At 41.3% G+C, this 21,042-nt stretch overlaps 1 protein-coding gene across 5 annotated transcripts; it reads right to left on the bottom strand.

Annotated features, from left to right (window-relative positions):
- Positions 1-6: 6 nt before the first annotated feature.
- On the bottom strand, positions 7-16,919 carry arhgef38 (Rho guanine nucleotide exchange factor (GEF) 38). Of its 5 annotated transcripts, XM_074629277.1 has the most exons (14): positions 16,552-16,918; positions 11,792-11,976; positions 10,277-10,394; positions 10,037-10,184; positions 9,912-9,929; positions 9,545-9,744; positions 9,277-9,410; positions 8,948-9,052; positions 8,735-8,842; positions 7,012-7,386; positions 6,792-6,929; positions 4,889-5,090; positions 2,518-2,798; positions 7-730 (listed from the first exon to the last, which is right to left on the bottom strand). In XM_074629277.1, exons 1-14 carry the CDS (start codon positions 16,772-16,774, stop codon positions 548-550), a joined length of 2,418 nt encoding a protein of 805 aa, XP_074485378.1. In that variant the 5' UTR covers positions 16,775-16,918; the 3' UTR covers positions 7-547. The 5 variants fall into 5 exon arrangements, 3 of the variants coding, with proteins under 3 accessions (XP_074485378.1, XP_074485379.1, XP_074485380.1); XR_012593235.1 differs by lacking the exon at positions 9,912-9,929 and having other exon boundaries at positions 2,518-2,790; positions 4,885-5,090; positions 10,016-10,184; XM_074629278.1 differs by lacking the exon at positions 9,912-9,929 and having other exon boundaries at positions 10,016-10,184; positions 16,552-16,919.
- Between the last annotated feature and the right edge of the window lie 4,123 nt (positions 16,920-21,042).

The raw sequence follows: 21,042 nt of genomic DNA, 5'->3' as shown, positions 1-21,042 counted from the left end.
CAGTGATTTTGAATGTGAATCAATGAACAACGGATCATGTTTATTCATGATTGATAAAATATAAATGGTGATAGATTTCTTCATTTTACATTCACATAAAATATATAGACTTCATTTATGAATCATTCCACATAAAACATTTACTTCATCTGTAAATCGGTTCACATATAAAATTTTCTTCATGGATAAATCACTTCATTATCGGTATAAAGTCAACAACACTGAAGTAGAAAAAGTGCTCAGCACAGTGCCCTGTATTTTCCTACCATTATTTATATTCATCACAGATTACTGGTCAAGTCCCATTGGTGAGCTGTCTTGTTATGATCAAAGCAGATTCAACATCAACACTTTTGGTTTGGTTTGAGACATATGAAAAGATCTAGAGATACCTAGTGCAAGTTTGACTTTCACAAAGCAGAAATGTGACGTGTTTTACACTCAGGCCTATTTTAAATCATGTATTAAAGTGTAAGCGGGTTTGTTTAAAATGCCACTGGTTGTTTTGGTTTTCTGGATATCCTATGCAGAAATGGAGGGCCTCTATTTATGCATAGGACATCCTGCCAAGGTAGTTGGCAGGGACGTATCCCTTCTGTCCGTTAGCCTCAGCTAACCACCAATCCTTATTGCCTCCCAGGTCATTGAACTGAAGGATGCGGACATGCTGGTACTCCTGCAAGGTCAGCTCCTGGTCACAGCGGGCTTGAAATGCGTACACAGCGTAGAACTGTGGAAAGAGACACAAATCAGATGTAATCAGGGGAAATGATTATACCATTTGAAAAATGTGACAGCAGTAGTTAAAGCTGCAGTGGCTAGAATTGGAATAAATATGATTTAAAAAAGTTATTTTTATAAAAAGCATTACATGAGAAAGTTTGTGACCCGGCCGCCATGTTGAGATCAGTTGACGAAATACAAAGCACCGCCCACCAGCTGGAGCAAACTTTCTCATTTTACAGCGAAACCGTACACTACAAGATGTTTCTGAAAACATTTTAGGCGAGAAATAGACATTACAGTAACATAATATTGATTCATATTTGATCAGCTGCCTAGTTTGACCGTTTGATCAGAGTTTGTGAGTGATTGACAGCTGCCCCTGTTGAATGAACAGGCTCTCTCTCTGAAACGACCTGTAATTGGCCTCCCATCACGGGCTAGATTTTTTTAAAGCCTAAAAAACAGAGCCATAAGGAGGTGCAGAAGTCTAGTTTTGTCTCGGAACACTTGAATTACAATATGCTGAAAGGTTATTAGGGAATTTTTGCCCAATGATGCCAAAAATATTCTGCCTACTGCACGTTTATGTGCTTTTTTGAACAAAGGTACTTTAGTGAAGTGATTCTCAAAGTGGGGTCCTCGGACCCCCTGGAGTCCGTGGCACTCTGTGAGGTGGTCCACGAAATTGTGCTGTATGATTATGACCCTCTGTTTAAAAGTATATATCTGATATTAACATGATTCAAATTTAAATGTGTTTCTGTTCATTATTATGAAACAGGTCTGAAGTATTTAGGTTGACATTTCTTTAGAATACAAATAGCTCCAACAGCATCTAAGAGTACAAATGGTAGTAAGCATATGTTTATTCGTGTTAGGATTATGAGAGGGTCCTTGGGAAATCTTCTCTGGCCCCCAAAAGTTTGAGAACCGCTGCCTTAGTGCAGCTGACAATTACAAACTGTTGTCCAAATGATTATTAAATAATATTGAAGTGTGTCCTCCTGTAAATCCAGAGGGTGGCACTGTTTATCAGCACTAGAGTGTTACCACCAGTCTTAATTATTGGTTACAATCTACTGAGTCTCGTCAACACTTTATTATTTTAAGACCAATAACTGTGTCATATTATGATGAAGATCGGAGTCATATCGGTAGTCACAGCCGATGAAGACATGACCACAAGAAGGATGAAGCCTTGTAGTGTTGAAGCCAGAGTGACAGCGCGCTGTCATCATTTAATGTTATTCACTCCATTTAATTTCAACGCGAGCCAGACAGAGACGCTGTAAAGCTGTCGAGTGTGCAGCCACAGCTTCTGCTCATCCAGTCTATATAACTGCATTCCTCAGTTTTACTGGCCCTCTGTAATAACAGCCCTCATATATTACAGGTGGAGTCTCATATGTGAGGAGGCACTTATGGCCAGTTAAAGTTGCATGCCTTGCTGAGCCGTTATTTTTATTGTAATTATGAGTTTTATGTGGTGTGAGGTTTGATGTGTTTCAGTTTTGTCTCCTGTTTTTTTTTTTTAATTCCTTAAGGTTTATTTCAAAGTGTTACTTATTTATGCACATGAGCATGATTGAGTGTTGAGACATGCGGCCTTTCTGCAACTGCAAAACCATGCAAAGGGCATTAATCTTCTTGACCTTGACTGCTCTCAAGCTGACAACCAAACTGAGCAGAACAAAGACATTTTACCTGTCTCCTCAGCACTGCAACTTCAAATGGCATCCATATGGTGCAAGAACAGTTCCTAAACACACATGCATGCTACCACACACACACCTGCTGAGCATCAGTGTCCAGTGTGTCCTCCAGGTCTTCTGGGCTCTCTGGCTCCCCCTGTAGTCCAGACAGGGTTGAGCCGCTGTCGGTGGTGTTGAGGTTGAAGCTGCGCAGGCTGCTGCTGCCACTGCCCGACACGAACAGGCTGATGTCGTCAAAGTCCTCGTCCGCCATGGCAGGCGGCTGCTGCTGCTGCTCTTTGGCCATCTGGCCGGCCCGCTGGGAGTCCCTCAGAGGGTTGTACTGCTTCAGGAAGGTGGAGTAGACGTAGCCCTGTGTACCTAGCGGGGACACAAAGGGGCAGTTTGTCAGGATGCCTGACCTCTGAGTTAATTTTAAAGGGTTGGTTCAGCCAAATTGCAAATTAAATTCCCTCTAGTGTTATATATGTAGATAGTTTTAAATTGTCCAGGTTTTGAGATATGCATCTCTTAGATTTCCTCCATTAGACACATCAAACACTGAAAAATCAACACTGCATCTCTTCTCAGAAACAGTGTCCCAGTTACTCGGGATAATCCACTCACAGAACAGTTTGTCCATTTTTACAAAAACAATTTCTTTGGTAGAAATCAGTTCTAATAAAAACTGTTCTCAGTGAGGTCTGTGGATTATCCAGAGTAACCAGGACATGTTTCTGAGGTTTTTAGTGTATTTTTTCAGTTATTTATGCACAACAATCAAAATTCACATCGTATTAGGGTGGAGACATATCTCAGAGATGGACCCCAAAACCTGCAATGAAAAAAATCTCCATTTTCAAATTTGGGTGAACTGATCCTTTAAATGTCTAACATCAATGTAATTGCAGAACAAACTGTACTTCATAAGACGTTTTCCTTTATCAATCAAAAAGCTGCTTCATAAAATTAAATGGGTTTCATCTCTGGAGGATCAATGTGTGTTTAATATATGGGCCTGCATGTCTTACATTAAGGCTGTAAGCTTTTGCTTACACAATCTTAAAATCCATGTGAGCGAACTGAGGAATGTGTAAATGTGAGGCGAGCATATTCATAGTGTTGATATCAACAGAAGGATGAACAACAACTTCCTGGGAATGCTTGTAATCCCAGAGGGAAAGACAAGCCTGTGAAGAATGTACTTCGTACCAAGAAACATGCACACACTCTTTTTTATCTAGAGCTCATAAAAAAAAGAAGTTATTATTGCCGAGTACAGAGAGAGGCGCGCGAGCATCATCTCTCCGTCCTTGTTTCCGAATACCCATAGGGAAAGGCTTTGTACTCTAGGTAACGCTGCGTAAGACGCGCAGCGGTTTGTTCCAAACAAGACATTGGGATCTCAGGTGTCTCTGGGAGATGTAGAGGGGAGATGGAGACAAGCTATGGAGTTGGCCCTGTTGTGAGGCAACCATCTCCAGAGGCAGGCAAACCGTGACATCACAGGAGCCCCTGGGACTAATTCTTATCAGTGTCAGAAAGTAAAGTTTGGTGTGTGTACACAGCCTCAGTCGTCTAACAGATGCAGGTGCACTCACAGAAGAGTGTGTATTAAAGGAGACCTATGCCGACCATGCCTGCAGATGATCTGCTGTGATGACTTAATCCACCTTGTGTCTCTTACTAACAGAATGCTACCGCTGCCCCCGAGGGTCTTTGTCCTTACGCACGCACACACATGAACTCCAGCTCGTTCTCATTCCCAAGGACTTGCATTTATATAGCACTTTTCTAGTCTTCCGACCACTCAAAGCGCTTTACACTACATGTCAGTATTCACCCATTCACACACTGATGGCAGAGGCTGCTAAGGTGCCAATTTTGCCCATCAGGATCTAATCTAAATACTCATTCACACACTGATGGCTATGCCGGGAGCAATTTGGGGTTAAGCGTCTGGCTCAAGGACACATCGACATGTGACCCAGAGCAGCCGGGGATCGAACCCCTGACCTTTCGATTGGTGGACAACCTGTTCTACCCTCTGAGCCACAGCCGCCCCTAACTGCAATATAAACCCATCTGCGTCAATATGAAACGCTCAGGGAAAGTGCGCCGGGAGTGTGGTGACGTAGCTTTAAGAGCGACAAGACACACAGCTTTCATCCAGCAGACCGCTGTTTGTGTCCCGTGCGTCACGTTACAGTCATCTGTTCGTTCATGTCCTGTGTTCACAACGTTCAGAGTCATTTTCACCGTACAAACATAGTAGTTTTAAGGCCAATCACGTTTTTTTTCCTAAAACTAACTATGGGGATTTTATTGCCTAAACCTACACAAGTGTTTTTGTTTACTTCAGAGCTTTTTACTGCGACCGAAAACTGACGCAGAAGGCTCGTTAAGCAAGTGTTTACAAAGCAAAGTATATGAGGAGTAGAGATGAGAACGCGTTGCATGCACACACTTGCCTCCAGTGTGAACGAGCCAGCGGCTGCTGCTCCCTAGTGGGTCGGTGTCCTCCAGCAGGGCCACCAGCTCCCCCTCCAGCAGGCTGAGGTCCTGCTCCTGGCAGCCGTTACACTTCCTCTTCAGCTGGTACAGACGGCTCACTGGGTATTCTGCCAGCAGCCAGGCGCGCTGCTCCTCGGTTTGATGCTGCACCTCCGGCATCTGGAGGACAGAGCGGCACAAAGGGTGTAATTATTTGTGTAAGTGGGTCTGGTGTGTGGGCACATGTACGGAGGCATGCTGTTGGTTATCGGTGTTCGAGGGAGGGCGGAAGGTAATAAGCTCCTGGGGGTAGGAGTTGCAAATAGATGTCCAAGCACACTCTCATGTACTGATGATGTGTATGCATATGTGTACACCTACACACGTATAGATATAAGAGTCTCAGGGGATGGATACCTGGTGGAGTGTTGGTTTGCCAACTGCCCCAGTTAATCAGAGCTCGGAGCTGTTCTCTGTGTCTGCCTTTGATAAGACTTATAGCTGCTCATTTATGGCTTGGAATTAGTTCAAAAAAATTTAGAAAGACTTAGAGGAATATGTGGGACTTTTGTTTTAAAGGTCTTAACGATAACATTTTTATGTAGACGAATATTTAAAAAAAAAGAATACATCAGGGCCTTCAGAAAGGTGCTGAATAAAAGTATGGCATTTCCTGAAAAAACAATTATTATGATTGTGAATAAGGGGCTGTCAATCGATTAAATAATTAATCACGATTAATCGCATGATTGTCCATAGTTAATTCCAAATTAATTACACATTTTTTATCTCTTGAAAATCTACCTTAAAGGGAGATTTGTCAAGTATTTAATACTCTTATAAACTTGGAAGTGAGCAAATATGCTTATTTATGTATTGTGCAAATTTATGCACATGTATATATTTATTATTAGAGCTCAATTAACAACACAAAACAATGACAAATTTTGTCCAGAAACCCTCACAGGTACTGCATTTAGCATAAATGTATGCTCAAATCATAACACGGCAAACTGAAGCCCAACAGGCAACAACAGCTGTCAGTGTGTCATTGTGCTGACTTGACTATGACATGTCCAAAACTGCATGTGATTATCATAAAGTGGGCATGTCTGTAAAGGGGAGACTCGTGGGTACCCATAGAACCCATTTTCAATCACATATCTGGAGGTCAGAGGTCAAGGGACCCCTTTGAAAATGGTCATACCAGTTTTTCCTCACCAAAATTTAGCTTAAGTTTGGAGCGTTATTTAGCCTGATTTGCGAGAAGCTAGTATGATACGGTTGGTACCAATGGATTAGTTTCATCTGGTACCAGTATATTCACTGTAGCTTTAAAACTGAGCCCGCTACAACCTAAAATCGCAGTTGTATTAATGCATTATTAGGGAAATTAGTGGCATTAAAACGAATTTGAATTATTGTGTTATTATCGCATTAACCTTGACAGCCCTAGAATTTATCATTTTAAAAATGTTGATGGGTCCAAAATTAATGTTTTGTTTAACTCTGTGGAAGATACTGTATCTGACGTTTGGTTCCAACTTCTAACACTTCTAGCTTGTGAGTCAATAGTAAAACGACGTTGGTATCTCGTGGTATCTCTGGGTCGTCAATTAGTGTGGAAAAAACGGATAAATGGCTGAGATTGACGTTAAGTGCCTGGCAATGACTTGTTGTGAAGTGAATGCAATGGAACGAGGGAGGGAGAATAAGACATCTAGTGGCTGAATGTTATCAATGTTATCAACAGCACCTTAAACCTAGAGTCAATGGTAAGTTTAAAAACCAGGGATCTACAGTAAATAGTACAGATTGCAGGCTAAAATGTGCATTTTAGTCTCTAGATGTGAATAATTTAGATTATTTCCACTTCCTTACCGCTATTTTCTTGTCTCGTTGCCTCTCGAAGCTGACTTTTCGCTCCATTAACTTCTGTGCGTTGTCCTTGACAAAGGTCAGATTGTTCAGCTCATCCATGATGCTGTTCTGCACTTCAGCAATGTTTGACAACGGAGCCTGAAAAACAGGAACACATTTTAGTTTCAATATTAAACAGGGCTGGAAATAAATGAATGTGATTTATGTGTGGGATCCTCACTGGTAGCTGCTGTATGGAGGGGGCACGTAGTAGTATTTGATCCATCAGCCCTCTGAGCAGGGCCACTAGATACACCACACAGTTGGTCAGGATGGTGTAGGTGGCCATGTTGAACCTCTGCAGCTCCTCCACCAGCAAGGCATTGATAGCTTCATAGTCCCTCCTGGCGGGACCGGGCGGGTCTACTGACACCAGCGAGGGAGAGGACGAAGAGGTGGAAGACGAGGACGAAGATGAAACGGAAGAAGAGCGCTCAAGGCGGCTGCAGTAATCCAGCAATTTGTCATATCGCTTCTGGATGAGCTTCTGTGGGGCCGTGAACATGCCTTGCAGGGAGGAGAGGGGGGCGAGGACCAAGCGCTCCATGCTGTCTTTCTGGAGCAGGAAGTCAATGAGGCAGGCAGGAAATGAAATAAAGATATCGTCTATTAGTCTAACAAATTTCATTAAATATTCTCTGTACATGTAAGCAGGTACTTTTACCGTACTTCTGTGTGATGCATCTCTAATTCACAACAATTTTGTCCAAGGGGAGACAGTAAAGTACACATTGAATACATAACACCAACAACAACAAGAGAGCTGCTGCAGCTTGATTTGCATGCAGACAAACAGGTAGTGATGTTATTGAGCTTACAGGAAGACTTTAGCACACATAACAGACGTCATCTATCATAGCGTGGAGCATGTAATGGGTAGTACTCGACATAAAGTAATAAAGAACAGTTTCTTTGGTGAAAATGTTCCTGAAAGCATCTATCAGTTGCAGCCGTCATGTTTTCATTATAGCAGATACAATGGATCCCTTTTCGTACAAAGTAAGTCTGTCACTTTTCTTCTTAGAGTGCACATGCCTTTGTGTCTACACTTATTTTGTGAAGCTTATTACAGACTTTGGTTTCAGGCAGTGACGAGCTGCTGCACAAAGAATCTTATTCAGGTATAGTAATCGCAGGAAGGGGAAGGTGGCAGAGTTACAGAGGGAGCTGGTAGGAAGGTTAGAGGCGTAGAAGAAGAGGATTAATATAATGGACAGAAGACAGGTAGCTTTGGGCAAAGTGACAGATGACTCACATGGAGGGTGAATGGGAGGTCATGTAGGAACAGCAAGGCAAAGCAAGGACAGATCAAAATACACGTTCTCATCCCAACTCGTGACATACAGACGCTTTGTCAGACCCCTCGGTGTCACTTCTCGGTCACAGTAAACACGTGCTTAATGTTGTGAAGTAAACAAAAACACTTGCTTAGGTTTAGGCAATGCAACCACTACATTAAGTTTAAGAAAAACAACATGGTTGGGCTTAACGTTGCTATGTTTTTACAGTGAAAATGAAACTGAACATTGTGAACACGGGACATGAACGAACAGCTGATTGTAACGTTAAAGTGTCACTTTGCGCACAGGGCGCTAACAGCGGTCTCCTGGATGAAAGCCTTGTGTTTGTTGGATCCATCCACCACCCCTCCCACCAGCCCTGTGTGTCTCTTTCGCTCTTTAAACTACGTCACCACAGCACCCTCCCTGAGCGTTTAATATTGCTGCAATATTGTAGTTGATGGAAAGCCCAGTTCATCTCCTACCGCCACTAAAGGATGCGGTATTGAACGCCGACGGCTGTCACAAATCGGAGCAAAGGGAAAAGCTGGATTTTAAAGTAAATTATACCCTGAATAAAACTAATGACATTGTTGTGAAGAACAAAAAAAAGCCTTAACTTACAAAGTGCTTATAGGGGTCATTTCCATTAGTGTGCGAAGAGCCGTTTATGTCATCCTTGATCATGTCCTCCATGTCCTGGACGTTCTGAACAGCTACAGACACCATCTCCTGTAAAACAGACAAGGACACCAAGGGAAAAGTCTCAGAACGTTGACAGAATATTTCAAACCATTAATATACACTTTACAGTAGGACACGCTAATCAGCACCTACCTGAGTGTGCTGCAGGTAAAATTGAACATTCTTGACCAGCTGCCTCACAGCCTTCTCCAGACTCCTGAACAGCTTCTCCTCTCTGTCAAATACTTCATCTCTCACCTACAGACAGAAAACTTTGTTGATTAAATAGTAGCTAAATACCAAAATTTGATTTGCCTTGTGCTAAATTTTTAGTTTCTGCACTTGGAAAGACGACTAACAACTGCATAAAAGCAACAATTTGTATATCAATAATGTACCTTTAGGCCAGAAAGGTCAACAAGCCTCATAACTTTTATTCCATGTACTCATTTTTATTACAGGAGTGAACTATTGTATTTTACCTGTGGTTCAACTCCAGTGAGGATCTTGAGATAGCCGGCAAACCTGTCGCTTTTCTTCCGGATAGAGTGGATGTTGAACTTGTTTAGTTTGCCCCTCAGTGTGCCTTCATCTTCCAACCTCTTATACTTCATCACTGAGAATGAACAGGAGCAGGAGATCATTTACAATGAACCAGCTTTAGCTAAATCACAAATCTGATAAATAAATAGACATCAGTGATAAACACCTTGTGTGTGTGTGTGTGTGTGACTGTAAATGAAATCTCACCTATATCTTTGCGTCTCTTGAACTCATTGATGTTAACATTGATGATCTTGGCGGCAGTGAAGGCCTCCTGCAGTGGGCGACAGTCAGGGTGGTCTTCAGGCGTGGCGTGCCACAGCTCCCCGAGCAGCAACGGGTACTTCATGATCCTCTGGACCGGTTTGATGAGCAGTGAGCCCATGTTCAGCAAGTTGGGTTTTCCTCTGTGCAAATACACATATTATACAGTGAACCATTATTGACATGACCGACAGATCAGAGATTCACAATGCATGACAACAAAAAAAAAAACTGCTAATCCAACACAAAAATCAAGATCTATGTATTAATATGGAATTCAGTATATTTTTTCTCATTAAAGTGTACTCACTCATTGTCGTAGATTTTCCTGTTATTACAAAGACAAAGAAACACCAATAAGATTATACACTGTAAAGTGTAGAATATCAGGAAAGTTATAAATGATTTGAAAACTATTTGGAGGAAGTGACTTACTTCAGAGCTAATACACACGTGGTGAAATGTTTCTTTATTTCTTCATCTTTTTCATAGGATTTGAGTGACATGTTGGCATCATCATGGTGGTAACAGTAAATCTTATATACATCTTCTAAAGCTGCCTTCACCTGGATGAATATTTCTCCTTCAAATAAAAATGGGACATGAGATATTTTGTTTAATATCAACTAGAGCAGTACAAATAATTAAATCAGGCAAGAGTCTAAATGGTCTTACCTATGACGACCGCCTCTGGATCAGGGTCGGCAATGGCCTCTTGCAGTCTGTGAAGGAGTGCTGCAGATACCTCAAACACTGTCTCTGTGTTGGTGAACAACCTGTCGACATCCACAACCTGACAAAGGATAAGGAAATTAAATCTTGAATGAAAATGAATCAAACAAAATCTGCTTATAGTCAAAATATCAATAAACCAGAATTACTGTATAAATAAGCTGTCATTTATGTTATTTCCCCTGTTTGCCACACTTTATTTGAATACTCCAATGCTGATTCATTTGATCTTAAAATTCTCCAAAGTTTTAGCTGATTCTCACAATCTTAGTGTGTGAATCAGTTACTGCTATTGTTGGGCTTGATATTAGAAATAAGGTCAGAGTTAGGATTATATTGTACAGTTGATCAAGCTGTACCAAATAGACAATTACATTATTGAACATCAACTTTTAGTCAGCAGGCAGCTAGTTGAGTACAGAGTGCTGCGGGGATGACGTATTTTTTTAGGCCAACCAGGACAACACCTCGCCCCGGTTCCCTTGACAAAAAGCCAATGGGATTTTTCCATTGGGTTTTGGATTATTGCAGAAAATAAGCTCTGTGGCAAACACACAAAAAAGTTTATGATACTTACAGGTTTTGTTTAGCAAGATAATCTTCACAAATGAACACCACTGTTATGATTTTTGAAGCGTGAATACAATCACCACAAGTAAAAAGCTAACGTTAGGCTATAAACATACTACACCACGGTCAGGTGACTTCACGTCACCACCACTAAGCTAAAGGCAGACTAGTGTTCGGCGTGATGACGTTTTGTAGTCTCGTTTAGCCACTTGTTAGCAACTGCCTTTTTTATGACACGTAAAAGCTTCAAAATTCATGAGTGGGATATTTACTGATGTATTTTATATCGTAGAACAAAACATTAAAATCTCTTAAGCTTGTGTTAACCACAGACCTTATTTCAGGCCTCTAACTAAAAAGTCATTAATAAAAACCACTGACTTCCAGACGAGGGAACCGGAAGTGCTAAAATGTTAACTCAATTCTGGGTTAGGCCCAAGCCCCCAGAAAGTGCACCGGGCTTTGAGGCAAATTTTCATAGTGGCCAAATGGTGGTATTACAACTTTCGTGTCCATCATGTGATGCCATTGGGCCCAAAAACATCTGTAACTCAGCGGATCATTTTTTTTTTTAGGTACGGGGGGGGGGGGTGACTGGAGGGTGGGTGCTATACTTCCGCAACGACGCCATGGGTCTAACATGCATGCGCGGTTGGCTTTGTAAAAAGAAGTGTAGAGAAGATCGGGTTGCAACACACAGAGAGAGTGACTTCATTCTCTGCTCAGGTAGACATTACTCCTCTATATCTTCACATTGCAAAAAGTTGTTTGCTGCTATTTTAATGCTCTGAATCCCGTGTATAGAATCTTTAACATTTTACTTTACAATAGAAGTTTTACTTTAAGAAAATTGTTTTTTTTAAAAGGAAAATCACTGAAAGTGTCTACCTGCAGATTGCGTAGAGGCTGGACCACTTCTCTGATGCACAGCTCCAGGTCTGTGAGGTAGTCCTTTTCAGTCTGCACAAGCTCCTGGATGACCTTTGCCCTGCGGTTCATCTTCCTCTGACGGACCTCCTCTGGGTCCAGTGATGGAGACAAGATTGTGGGCAGGTTGTGTGGGGACATTTTCTCTGAGAAAAGATGACATCATATAATTAGTATAAAGACAGCATCTGGTCTAATGAGTCATACAGGTCACACAATGACAAAGAAAACTAATGATATTGTGAACCTACATTTTGCTGTAAATGTGCAATTTCCCCAAAATATATGTGTTTGCCAACAATTTCAAGCCATCTGTGTGCATTTTCTAAAAATGCTGGTAAACACCCCGCCGCTGTTGGCTGTGCATGCTTGGAAAAAACCTACATCTCTACTAATGCACCCGCTTGACGCCTGAGCAGCCATCAGTATTTCACGGTGATATAATTATTTTGACTCGAGCGCCAAAAGGCCTCACTTAACATGCCAGTCAGGCTCACTTTTCTGTTTTTTATTGCTCCGCTGTCTAATCAGTCTGTGGCGGCTCTGCGCTTTGCATGGCAGGCAGGAGAGTGTGTTCGGGGAAGAGGGATGCTTCCTTGCTGCCTAATCGACGCCACACACCACTTCCTTCTCTTGGGGGGGTGGGGGGGGGGGGCAATGAAGAGAGAGAGAGCGAGAGATGGAGGGAGGGAGACGCAGGGCTGCGAGGCTCGTGTCAGGTTACGGAACTAATCGTGGCGCTGATGTAATGCTCCGTCGTGCTCAGGCATTCCATCTGCTCAGACTGGGAGTGTGCGGGGGGGGAGTGGCACACAATGATGAACACACACCTGCATATGCAATGACACGCGCACACACACACACACACACACACACTGATTCACACAGGAATACATACACACACAAACAAATTCACTACACCCACCACAGCTTACTCATTTTACACACACACACATACAGTAAACTTGCATAAGATCTGACCAAAGGAGTTCAATTTAGTGTACAAGATATCTTAATAAGGCACCTTTTGCAAAAGAATACAATAGACATATTAGCTATTCAGGTAATGATTAGTCCAGTCACATTAGTATTCACACCTAGTAGGCCTATTTGTACAGTGTGTGCTCTCATTAGTGTGATTCTGGGTTTGCTGCAACAAGTTATCGATGAGCTGTCAACTATTAAATTAATCTCCAACTATTTTGATAATCGATTAATCGGTTTGAGTATTTTTTTTAAATGAAAAAAAGCTTCTTAAATGTGAATATTTTCTGGTTTCTTTACTCCTCTATGACAGTAAACTGAATATCTTTGACATTTGAGGACGTCATCTTGGGCTTTGGGAAACACTTATTGTCATTTTTCACCATTTTATAGGCCAAACAACTAATCGATTAATCAAGAAAATAATCGACAATTAAAATAATAGTTGCAGCCCATGTTTTGACCAGATCTTTTGCACATGATAAGCAAAGCGGGCAAGAAAGTGAGAAAGTTGCACTGTCAAAGAAAACAACTTGGGCAGGTAGGGACATTCCTCTTTCCCCCCTATATTTCTTCATCATTTAATTTTCAAAAATTATATTTTATTTATTTTGTTGGCGGCAACAGGAATGGCAAGTTGCAGCTTCAGTGAGTGAAAGTACAACATTGCCATGCAGTGAAAAGGGTACAGTAACTAGAGGCTGAAGCTGAGTAGAATGGCTCATGTGTCTCTGGCCAGTGGGCAGTACTTTCTCATGAATGCGAACACTGTACAGATTGTGTTCACACGTGGCTGACTCCAGCACAGATCTGATCACATTCTCCTCGCAACACTGCATACAGTGACACCTTACATTTGTCTTTTTTCCCCCTGAGATACATGAATTCACCTGCAGTCACCTCTCTGAAAACCACAAGGAAAACTGAACATTATAAAGGTTATATTAATTTGAAGGTTTTTGTGTCCTTCACTTGTATCTTGATACAGATCACCTTTTAATACCAGGGTTTAAGTGTGCAGTCGGTGTATCAGTTGAAGCTGCTAAACCCTCCTGCAATCTTTTCATCTCCTCTGAATGATTGCAATGCAACAGCTGAAATTAATTAAACAAATCACAGTTTTCTTCTGAATTCAGCTTCTTTGACCATTACATAGTACAAGCTGTGTGCACTCAGCATATACTGCATTATTAAACCGAACTGTGCAGTCTTTTTCCTTCTTTTCCTTCAGTAGTTATTAATTAACTTGTCAATGCCTGATAAAACTTCAAGAAATATTCAAGGTCATCTCTTGTATGAGTCGAATGAAGCTTTGGAATGAATCCCTGTTAAATATATTTCCATGTTTTATTGTGGAATAACATTTTTCATTGTAGGAGCATCGGATAAACTGTTTTACTTGGTTTTACCGGTGGAAATCGTATGTAAGAGAAGTATCACATTGATGTTTCAACGGTATCATGAAGTGTCACGTGTCTAAATGGGCTTTCAGTGTGAAAAGAGACCCCAGAATCAGTGAAAACCTCCACCCGTGAGAAAAGTCCCGTTAATGATAGATCATGTGAGGATTCCTGGTGGCTTGTTCGACAGGTCTTTTCATACATCATCACCTTTTCACTCACACACAACATTTCCTTGCCACTGTACAACGTCTTAACAAGAGAATCGATATAAAGATTCTGTTTAAAAGTTGTCCCGTTCAAAACTGGCCTTGAAAAGATTCCTCCAACACTGACACAATGATACAGAAACTAAAATGTACTATAGCCGATCAAGACTCAGCAGTAGATGTTAAACTGTGCTGACTTCTCCTTTTGCCAGCGTTATGTTTGGTTGCCGGCACAGGAGTTCCCATGAAAGTGGATACAGGGCTTTTCACTGTGAGCCCATTTGAAAGGGATCCGAGAGACAGCCCCAGAACAGAGTACAAGGCACGGTGTATCACGTATCCCCAGCAAGAAAAACGACACGTTTGACTTTGCCAAACTGCAAAGTGCACAATGGGATTTTATCACTGAGAATATATATTGGATAAAGTATGCTGAAACTGAAGAAAGCCTGAAAAATGTCTATAAAACTATTGACTAAAAAATAAATAATTTTTCACTTAAAGGGAAGTTGGACATTTGTCTTATTAAGTATGTTACCATTCATTGTGTCTAACTGGAAAGAAAGCCATATAATGCCATAAAAAGTCTTAAGGTGACACACACACTCTCACACACACAGAGTGAGAAAGAGTCCAATAAATCCACATCAAAGTAACCTGCTCCATGCATGATTCACAGATAAATACATAGGGATATTTAGTTTATTACTGTCCCTCTATATGAGTTTTGTGCTGGTCAATCATTGCCGGAACTATTGTATTTAATGACTGTAAATAATTAGACATAGTGATGTCCCGTTGCCATGGTTCCTGTGGCTTGACCAACCTGTCTGACGAGCAAATGAGAACTGGCTGTCGAGCAGCGACTCACATGTTTCCTCTTTCAGTGAAGTCATCATTCTGTCAATATTTGCAATGGTAATACCACTGTAAATATGTCATGCTGCTTGTCAGGTGTGAGGCTAAAGTCAAACAGGGCGGGAAATTGGTTTACTGAAAACACACCAGTGTTTTTCTTTTGACAACTCTGCCTGGCCATTATGCAGGTTGGTCAAGACAACACAAAGTGCCAAAGGAGTAGAGAGGGTCTCTATTTCAAGTAAACAGAGCAGATGCTGATAAGGAAAGTGTGACTGAAGGCTATCTTATCAGGACAGCACCAAGTGAGAATTGGGTTATACTTTGCTATTTTAATCAAGGTGCCACTAATGGTTTTGGCATGTGTATTGTTCACAGGAAAGGAATCCAGGAACAGGTGGCACAGGAAAGCCTACATACTAATCTTGCATAGTAACCCCCTGCTGACACAGTGATGTCAGTCATGTTGCCTGAAGTGCAGCATTCCCAGTCACTGAGTGCACTCTAAAGACAGGTGAAGCCAGTTTTTCTGAAATGCGGACGTGTGTCAGTAAAAAGACTGTGTCAGCATTTGTGATGAGGCAACATACAGCTCTGTTTTTTATCACAACTCGTTCTCCTTTCCATCTAGTTCTTGTTATGTCATATACAATGTAAACCAAACTAGAAGACCAATCGTCTGACATGGTGATGAAAAAATAATCTGTACATCCTTCTTCGAGGTCTTGTTTACCAGCTGGTCTGCAACACGTCTAAAGCCACTCCTCTGTGCCTGAGTTTGGAGCACAGTTTGCATATGTGGCTTCATCCCTGTGGGAGTATCTCCTGCTGCTCAACACATAGTAACACAACAGGTGCCCAGTATCCACAGCTATAGAGCAGCGCGTACTCTATGAGCCTTGCTGACACTGGTGTGAGCTGGGACAATGACGGTTTTTGCGTACCGTCAATATCTATATGTTGCCATATATGTGTTGCTATGTGTGTATGTTTCTGTGTACTGGTTGTGAAAACAAATATCACTCTGGTGTGTGTTGAATTTTTGCCCTTAAGCCATAGATGCTGCTCTCGCAGTCCATCTATAGTGGACATATTTGGATGATATTTAATATATATAATATATAATATACATGGTTGTCCTCCTAACCAGTGTGTTATCAACAAGTTTGCAGTGTAAAGAGTTGAGAGACTTTTCACACTGACTCGTGTGTGTGTATAGATTGTTGCTATAGTTTTGACCCCTGGGGAGGTCATTAGCTGCATGGTGTACCTTTAAGTTTAGCGCTGTACTCCGTCTTGTCAGACTGACTCCTCCTCACCAGCGTCCCCAGGTTGAAGTCGCCTTTGGCCGAGTCCTCGACCACAATAGTGTCCGTCTTCCTCCTCTCCAGGTATCGCAGGAACACAGGCCGGTTCCTCCTCTTGATCGTTTTGTCCTTCTCTTTCTCTTTCTCCTTCTCCTTCTCGACCCCGCCGGCCTCATTGGGATCCATGGCAAGCTCCCTTTCAGAGCAGTCACGGAGAAAAGAAGGGGAAGAGAGAGGGACAGGAAGAGGGAAAGAGAAAACAGAGAGAGAGAGAGAGCCTGGGAAGTGCAACAGGTGTAGTGTTCACTGTGCACTGACTGTCAACTCTGCACAGGTAATCTAGCTCCTCCCTGTGTCTACCTGTCATGAGAGCTATGTGGCCACACCTCTCTACTGCTGCATTATATTCATCCAGGGAGAAGATTTAAAGGCTTTTATTATGCTTTTCCTAAAACTAAATGTCCTCAATATAAAATAAAATGCATGGGAGACCTCACAGAGACACTAACAATGTGCAAACGTGTTGACAAGGAAGTATGTATGTAAATGGGCCGGTGCTGTGCTGTAAATCACACTTGCCAATACAGAGAGCTTCATATTTACACAATGAATAACTCCAAATCAAGTCAGTTGAACATTTTTAAGTACATTGCTCTCTTTTAATGTAGGAAAAAGCAAGTGAAATGAATGAAACAAAACGTACACAGTCTATATTGCCGCAGCAGCTGAATTATAATAATATGCTAAAAGTTTCATGTCACAGTTGTGCTTAAGCAAAAGTGTAGAGTATTCAAGGACATGAAGCTGCACTCATACGTGTTGACTATGTGTCAGGTAAGTGTGTTTTTAGTGGTTTTGAGACAACAGAGGTCCTGTTTGTCAAACAGTGATAGTCAAATTTTTGTTTGACGTATGTTCTAAGTTTTTGTTCCCCTATACAAAAATGTATTCTTTCAAGTGACAACCTATAAATTGTCTCATAAAGTGTCAGATCTGGTTTGACAGGTAATTCATCCACTCACACGCTGTCACAATGATTTCTGGTCATAGCAACCAGATACCGTGTTGCTCGCCAGAACAATGAATGGATGCATTTCCTCCCCATTGAACCAGCACAGGTAATGAGTGCTCCCATTGTGTTTTCACATCACTATGCAGTGCGCTCATAGCACACCTGTTTAATTTCCATTAGTCTAGATGCACACATATGGCTCTCACCTAACATAAGACTATATATTTTTAGTATCTCACATTGCATCATCATATGTTGTGTATATAAGAAAAAGAATAAGATATTTAATGTTAACTCACTTATTCTCTGTTAAACAAGCACAGCTAAATTGTGTTCAAACATAGAGGATGTCATTGTTAGCAGTATTATGTAACCACGTCTCGGTAAACCCTGCTGAACAATCACATACTCTCTCTATACAAACATGAAAGTGAGTAAATAGTGTTATATCGTCTGTGCGCTGTCAGCATGGCGATATTAATTGTTCTGCCCTGAAGGAGCTCATGTGACATTGTGTCACTCAGGGTGTGGCTTTACTTGACCTGCTCAGAGAGAGACGTGTACTCTCTCTCACTCCTCAGAGTGAATATAGTCATTAAACTTGTACTGCCCACAGAATAAAACTCTGCTTCTAGTTAGGACTCCAATTAATGATATATTTTTTAAATTAACCATTAACCTGACGATCATTTTCTCAAATCATTGTTTGGTCTTTAAATTGTCAGAATGAAGTAAAAATATCCATCAAAATTTCCCAGAGCAGCAAATCCTCACATCGGAGAAGCTGCAACCAGAAAATGGTTGACACTCTTGCCTGATAGACTTAAAGGAACAGTGTGTAGGATTTGGCGGCATCTAGTGGTGTGGTTGCAGATTGCAACCAACTGAGCACCCCTCCGCTCACTCCTCCCTCTCCAAGACTGCAGTAACGTGAGCTGCCAAGTGCAAAACCGTGGTAACACCGTTCGCCTCGCTCAGAAGCCATCCTTACCATAATAACACTACTTTAGGAGCAACGGAAGTCAGACAGCGGCTGGCGGTACCGCGGTTTAGCACTCTGCAGCTCACGTTCCCGCAGTTTCACCAGCATGTTGGAGAACTACGGTGGCCTTCAGATAACGTAAAAACGTAAAAGGCTCTCTCTAGAGCCAGTGTTTGGTTTGTCCATTCTGGGCTACTGTAGAAACATGGCGGAGCAACATGGTGGACTCCGTGAAGAGGACCCGCTCCCTATGTAGAGGTGAAGGGCTCATTCTAAGGTAACGAAAACACATCGATTCTTAGTTTCTGGTGAGTATACACCAATGAAAACATAGTTATGAATATTGTAATCCATTTCTGCTAATAGATCCCCCAAAATGTTACACACTGTTCCTTTAAATCATTAATCGAGTTGTTGCCGATTATTTTTATGTTGATCAACGAATCGATTCATCGATTGTCTCCACTGTACGTCAGATGACAAACTTAACAACAGAGTCCACATATTGCACGTGGTAAACAAACAGAGATAAATTGTCATTAATATAAGCTGCCGTTTGAGAATGATTATGACCACCTACCTACTATATGTTTTCAGCCAACAAACAAACAAAAGTATTTTCTTGTGCTAAAAGAAACGAATGCGACCTATTTTTCAAAGTTTGCTTGGTGAGACAAAATAACAAAGAGAACCTTATTTTGTCAGCAGGAGAAGCAGCTGCAGGAGCCAGCCAGGTGTGAATAGGGAAAGGGAAAATAAAAACACACTCATGCCTGAAACTGTCTTTTACAGCCACAGACTTTTACTGCTATAGCCACTTGGGCGCCATCGCTGGAAGAATCCCCATGGTTGAGAGGTTTGCTTATGGGCACAGAAATTAAAGGAAGGGATGCTCTTCTCATTTGGCTCTCCATCCAGATTTTCCAAACCAGTACAAAGATTAAAAACTGATCAAATACAGACATTTAGCTCTCGGTGAAGCCTCTATAATCTCACCAGATCACCTCCCTTAATTATGTCAAGTCATAGTACTTTGACCTTGACCCCTATAGACTGCTGTCCAACTTACAAGTTTATTGCATGAAATATTTTCCTGTGAGATCTACAGCGAGATTGGTCAAAACTGTCCTGGTAACTGAAACATTGGATTAATAGGATTTTGTGCTCTGCAGAATTGAAGACGTTTTGGTAACAGTATCAAAGGCAAGATTTTAATAAAGCAACTTTTTATGGCTGCCGACAGGTATGCGATGTGTTTGAACAGTGACCGACCTATTCAACATCAAGGTCGCTGCGGTGGGTGTTTGTTTATGACACAATGGATGCATATGGACTTTGATCTCAGGATGTATTGTGGAAATTACCACCATCGAATCCATTAACTTCACGTCATAAAAACAAAAGCAGGGGGACATTAAAGCAAGAGCGACGGCGACCTTTATGGTGCTTCTCAAAATGGAGGCCAAACGTGCCCAGAAAGAAGGAGATAATCATCACTACACTCAGTTATTGAACATGGAAAAATACACTGTAAAAAACATGTGTTGCATTAGCCTCATGTTAGTGACAAAAGGTCTACAAACGTATTGTACTGGCTCTTCTACTACTGTTAGTAGCCTAACTAGGACCATCAGAACTGTATAACATTGTTTCTTGTCTGTTAGCTGTGTGATAGAGCTACAATTAGAAAGACCAACAAAAATGGAAAAGAAAAGAAAGAAGAAATAAATAAATGAAAAATTCAGAATTAATGTCCCGGTCTCTCCATGTCAGACATGCTTTAGATTTAGGCTACCATTTTTTCTTAAATATTGCATCTTTGTTCCCATTCATTGGACAAAGATATTAGAAATTAACAATGTGACTTATCTAGCAAATGTGCCTGTGTTTGTTTTTTGGGGGTCAGATTGGCTGGACGGCAGCAAAATAGAGCTACTCCTGCACTGCATATGGACCACAAGCATGCAAAGGAAGAATTGTGAAGTTCATATGGATACAAATAATTGACTTCTGGTTGTAATGATTATCAAAGTAAAAGTGCAATGGTAACTAACAAGCACATCTGTGTAGGTGTAGTTACTGCACATACCCAAATCTGTTACTAAAATATTCAAATTATGGATAGATATACAGATTAAAGCATATGCCATACATGTTTTGGTGACTGCCCTGAACTTCCCTCTAGGCCTATACTTTATGCCATGTATTATATATATTTTACACTATGAGCCAAGCATCAGGCCAAAGATCCCATGGAAAAAAAAAAACTACAAAAATTGAATGGAAAGACAAATTTACATTGCACATTCACAAGCGTGAAGCAAATCTCTCTCTCTCTGTTTTGGATATCCCTACATACAAAAGTGTAAATTTTGCACACAAATTACTGTCATATTACCATGGATTTAATGCCATCAGAGGATTACTTTACCATCATTCAGTTTATAGTTTTCAATAACT

This window comes from Sebastes fasciatus, chromosome 3 (assembly GCF_043250625.1).
Source record: "Sebastes fasciatus isolate fSebFas1 chromosome 3, fSebFas1.pri, whole genome shotgun sequence".
NCBI lineage: Eukaryota > Metazoa > Chordata > Actinopteri > Perciformes > Sebastidae > Sebastes > Sebastes fasciatus.
The sequence above is the reverse complement of the archived record's forward strand: the minus strand, read 5'-3'. Positions and strand labels throughout refer to the sequence as shown.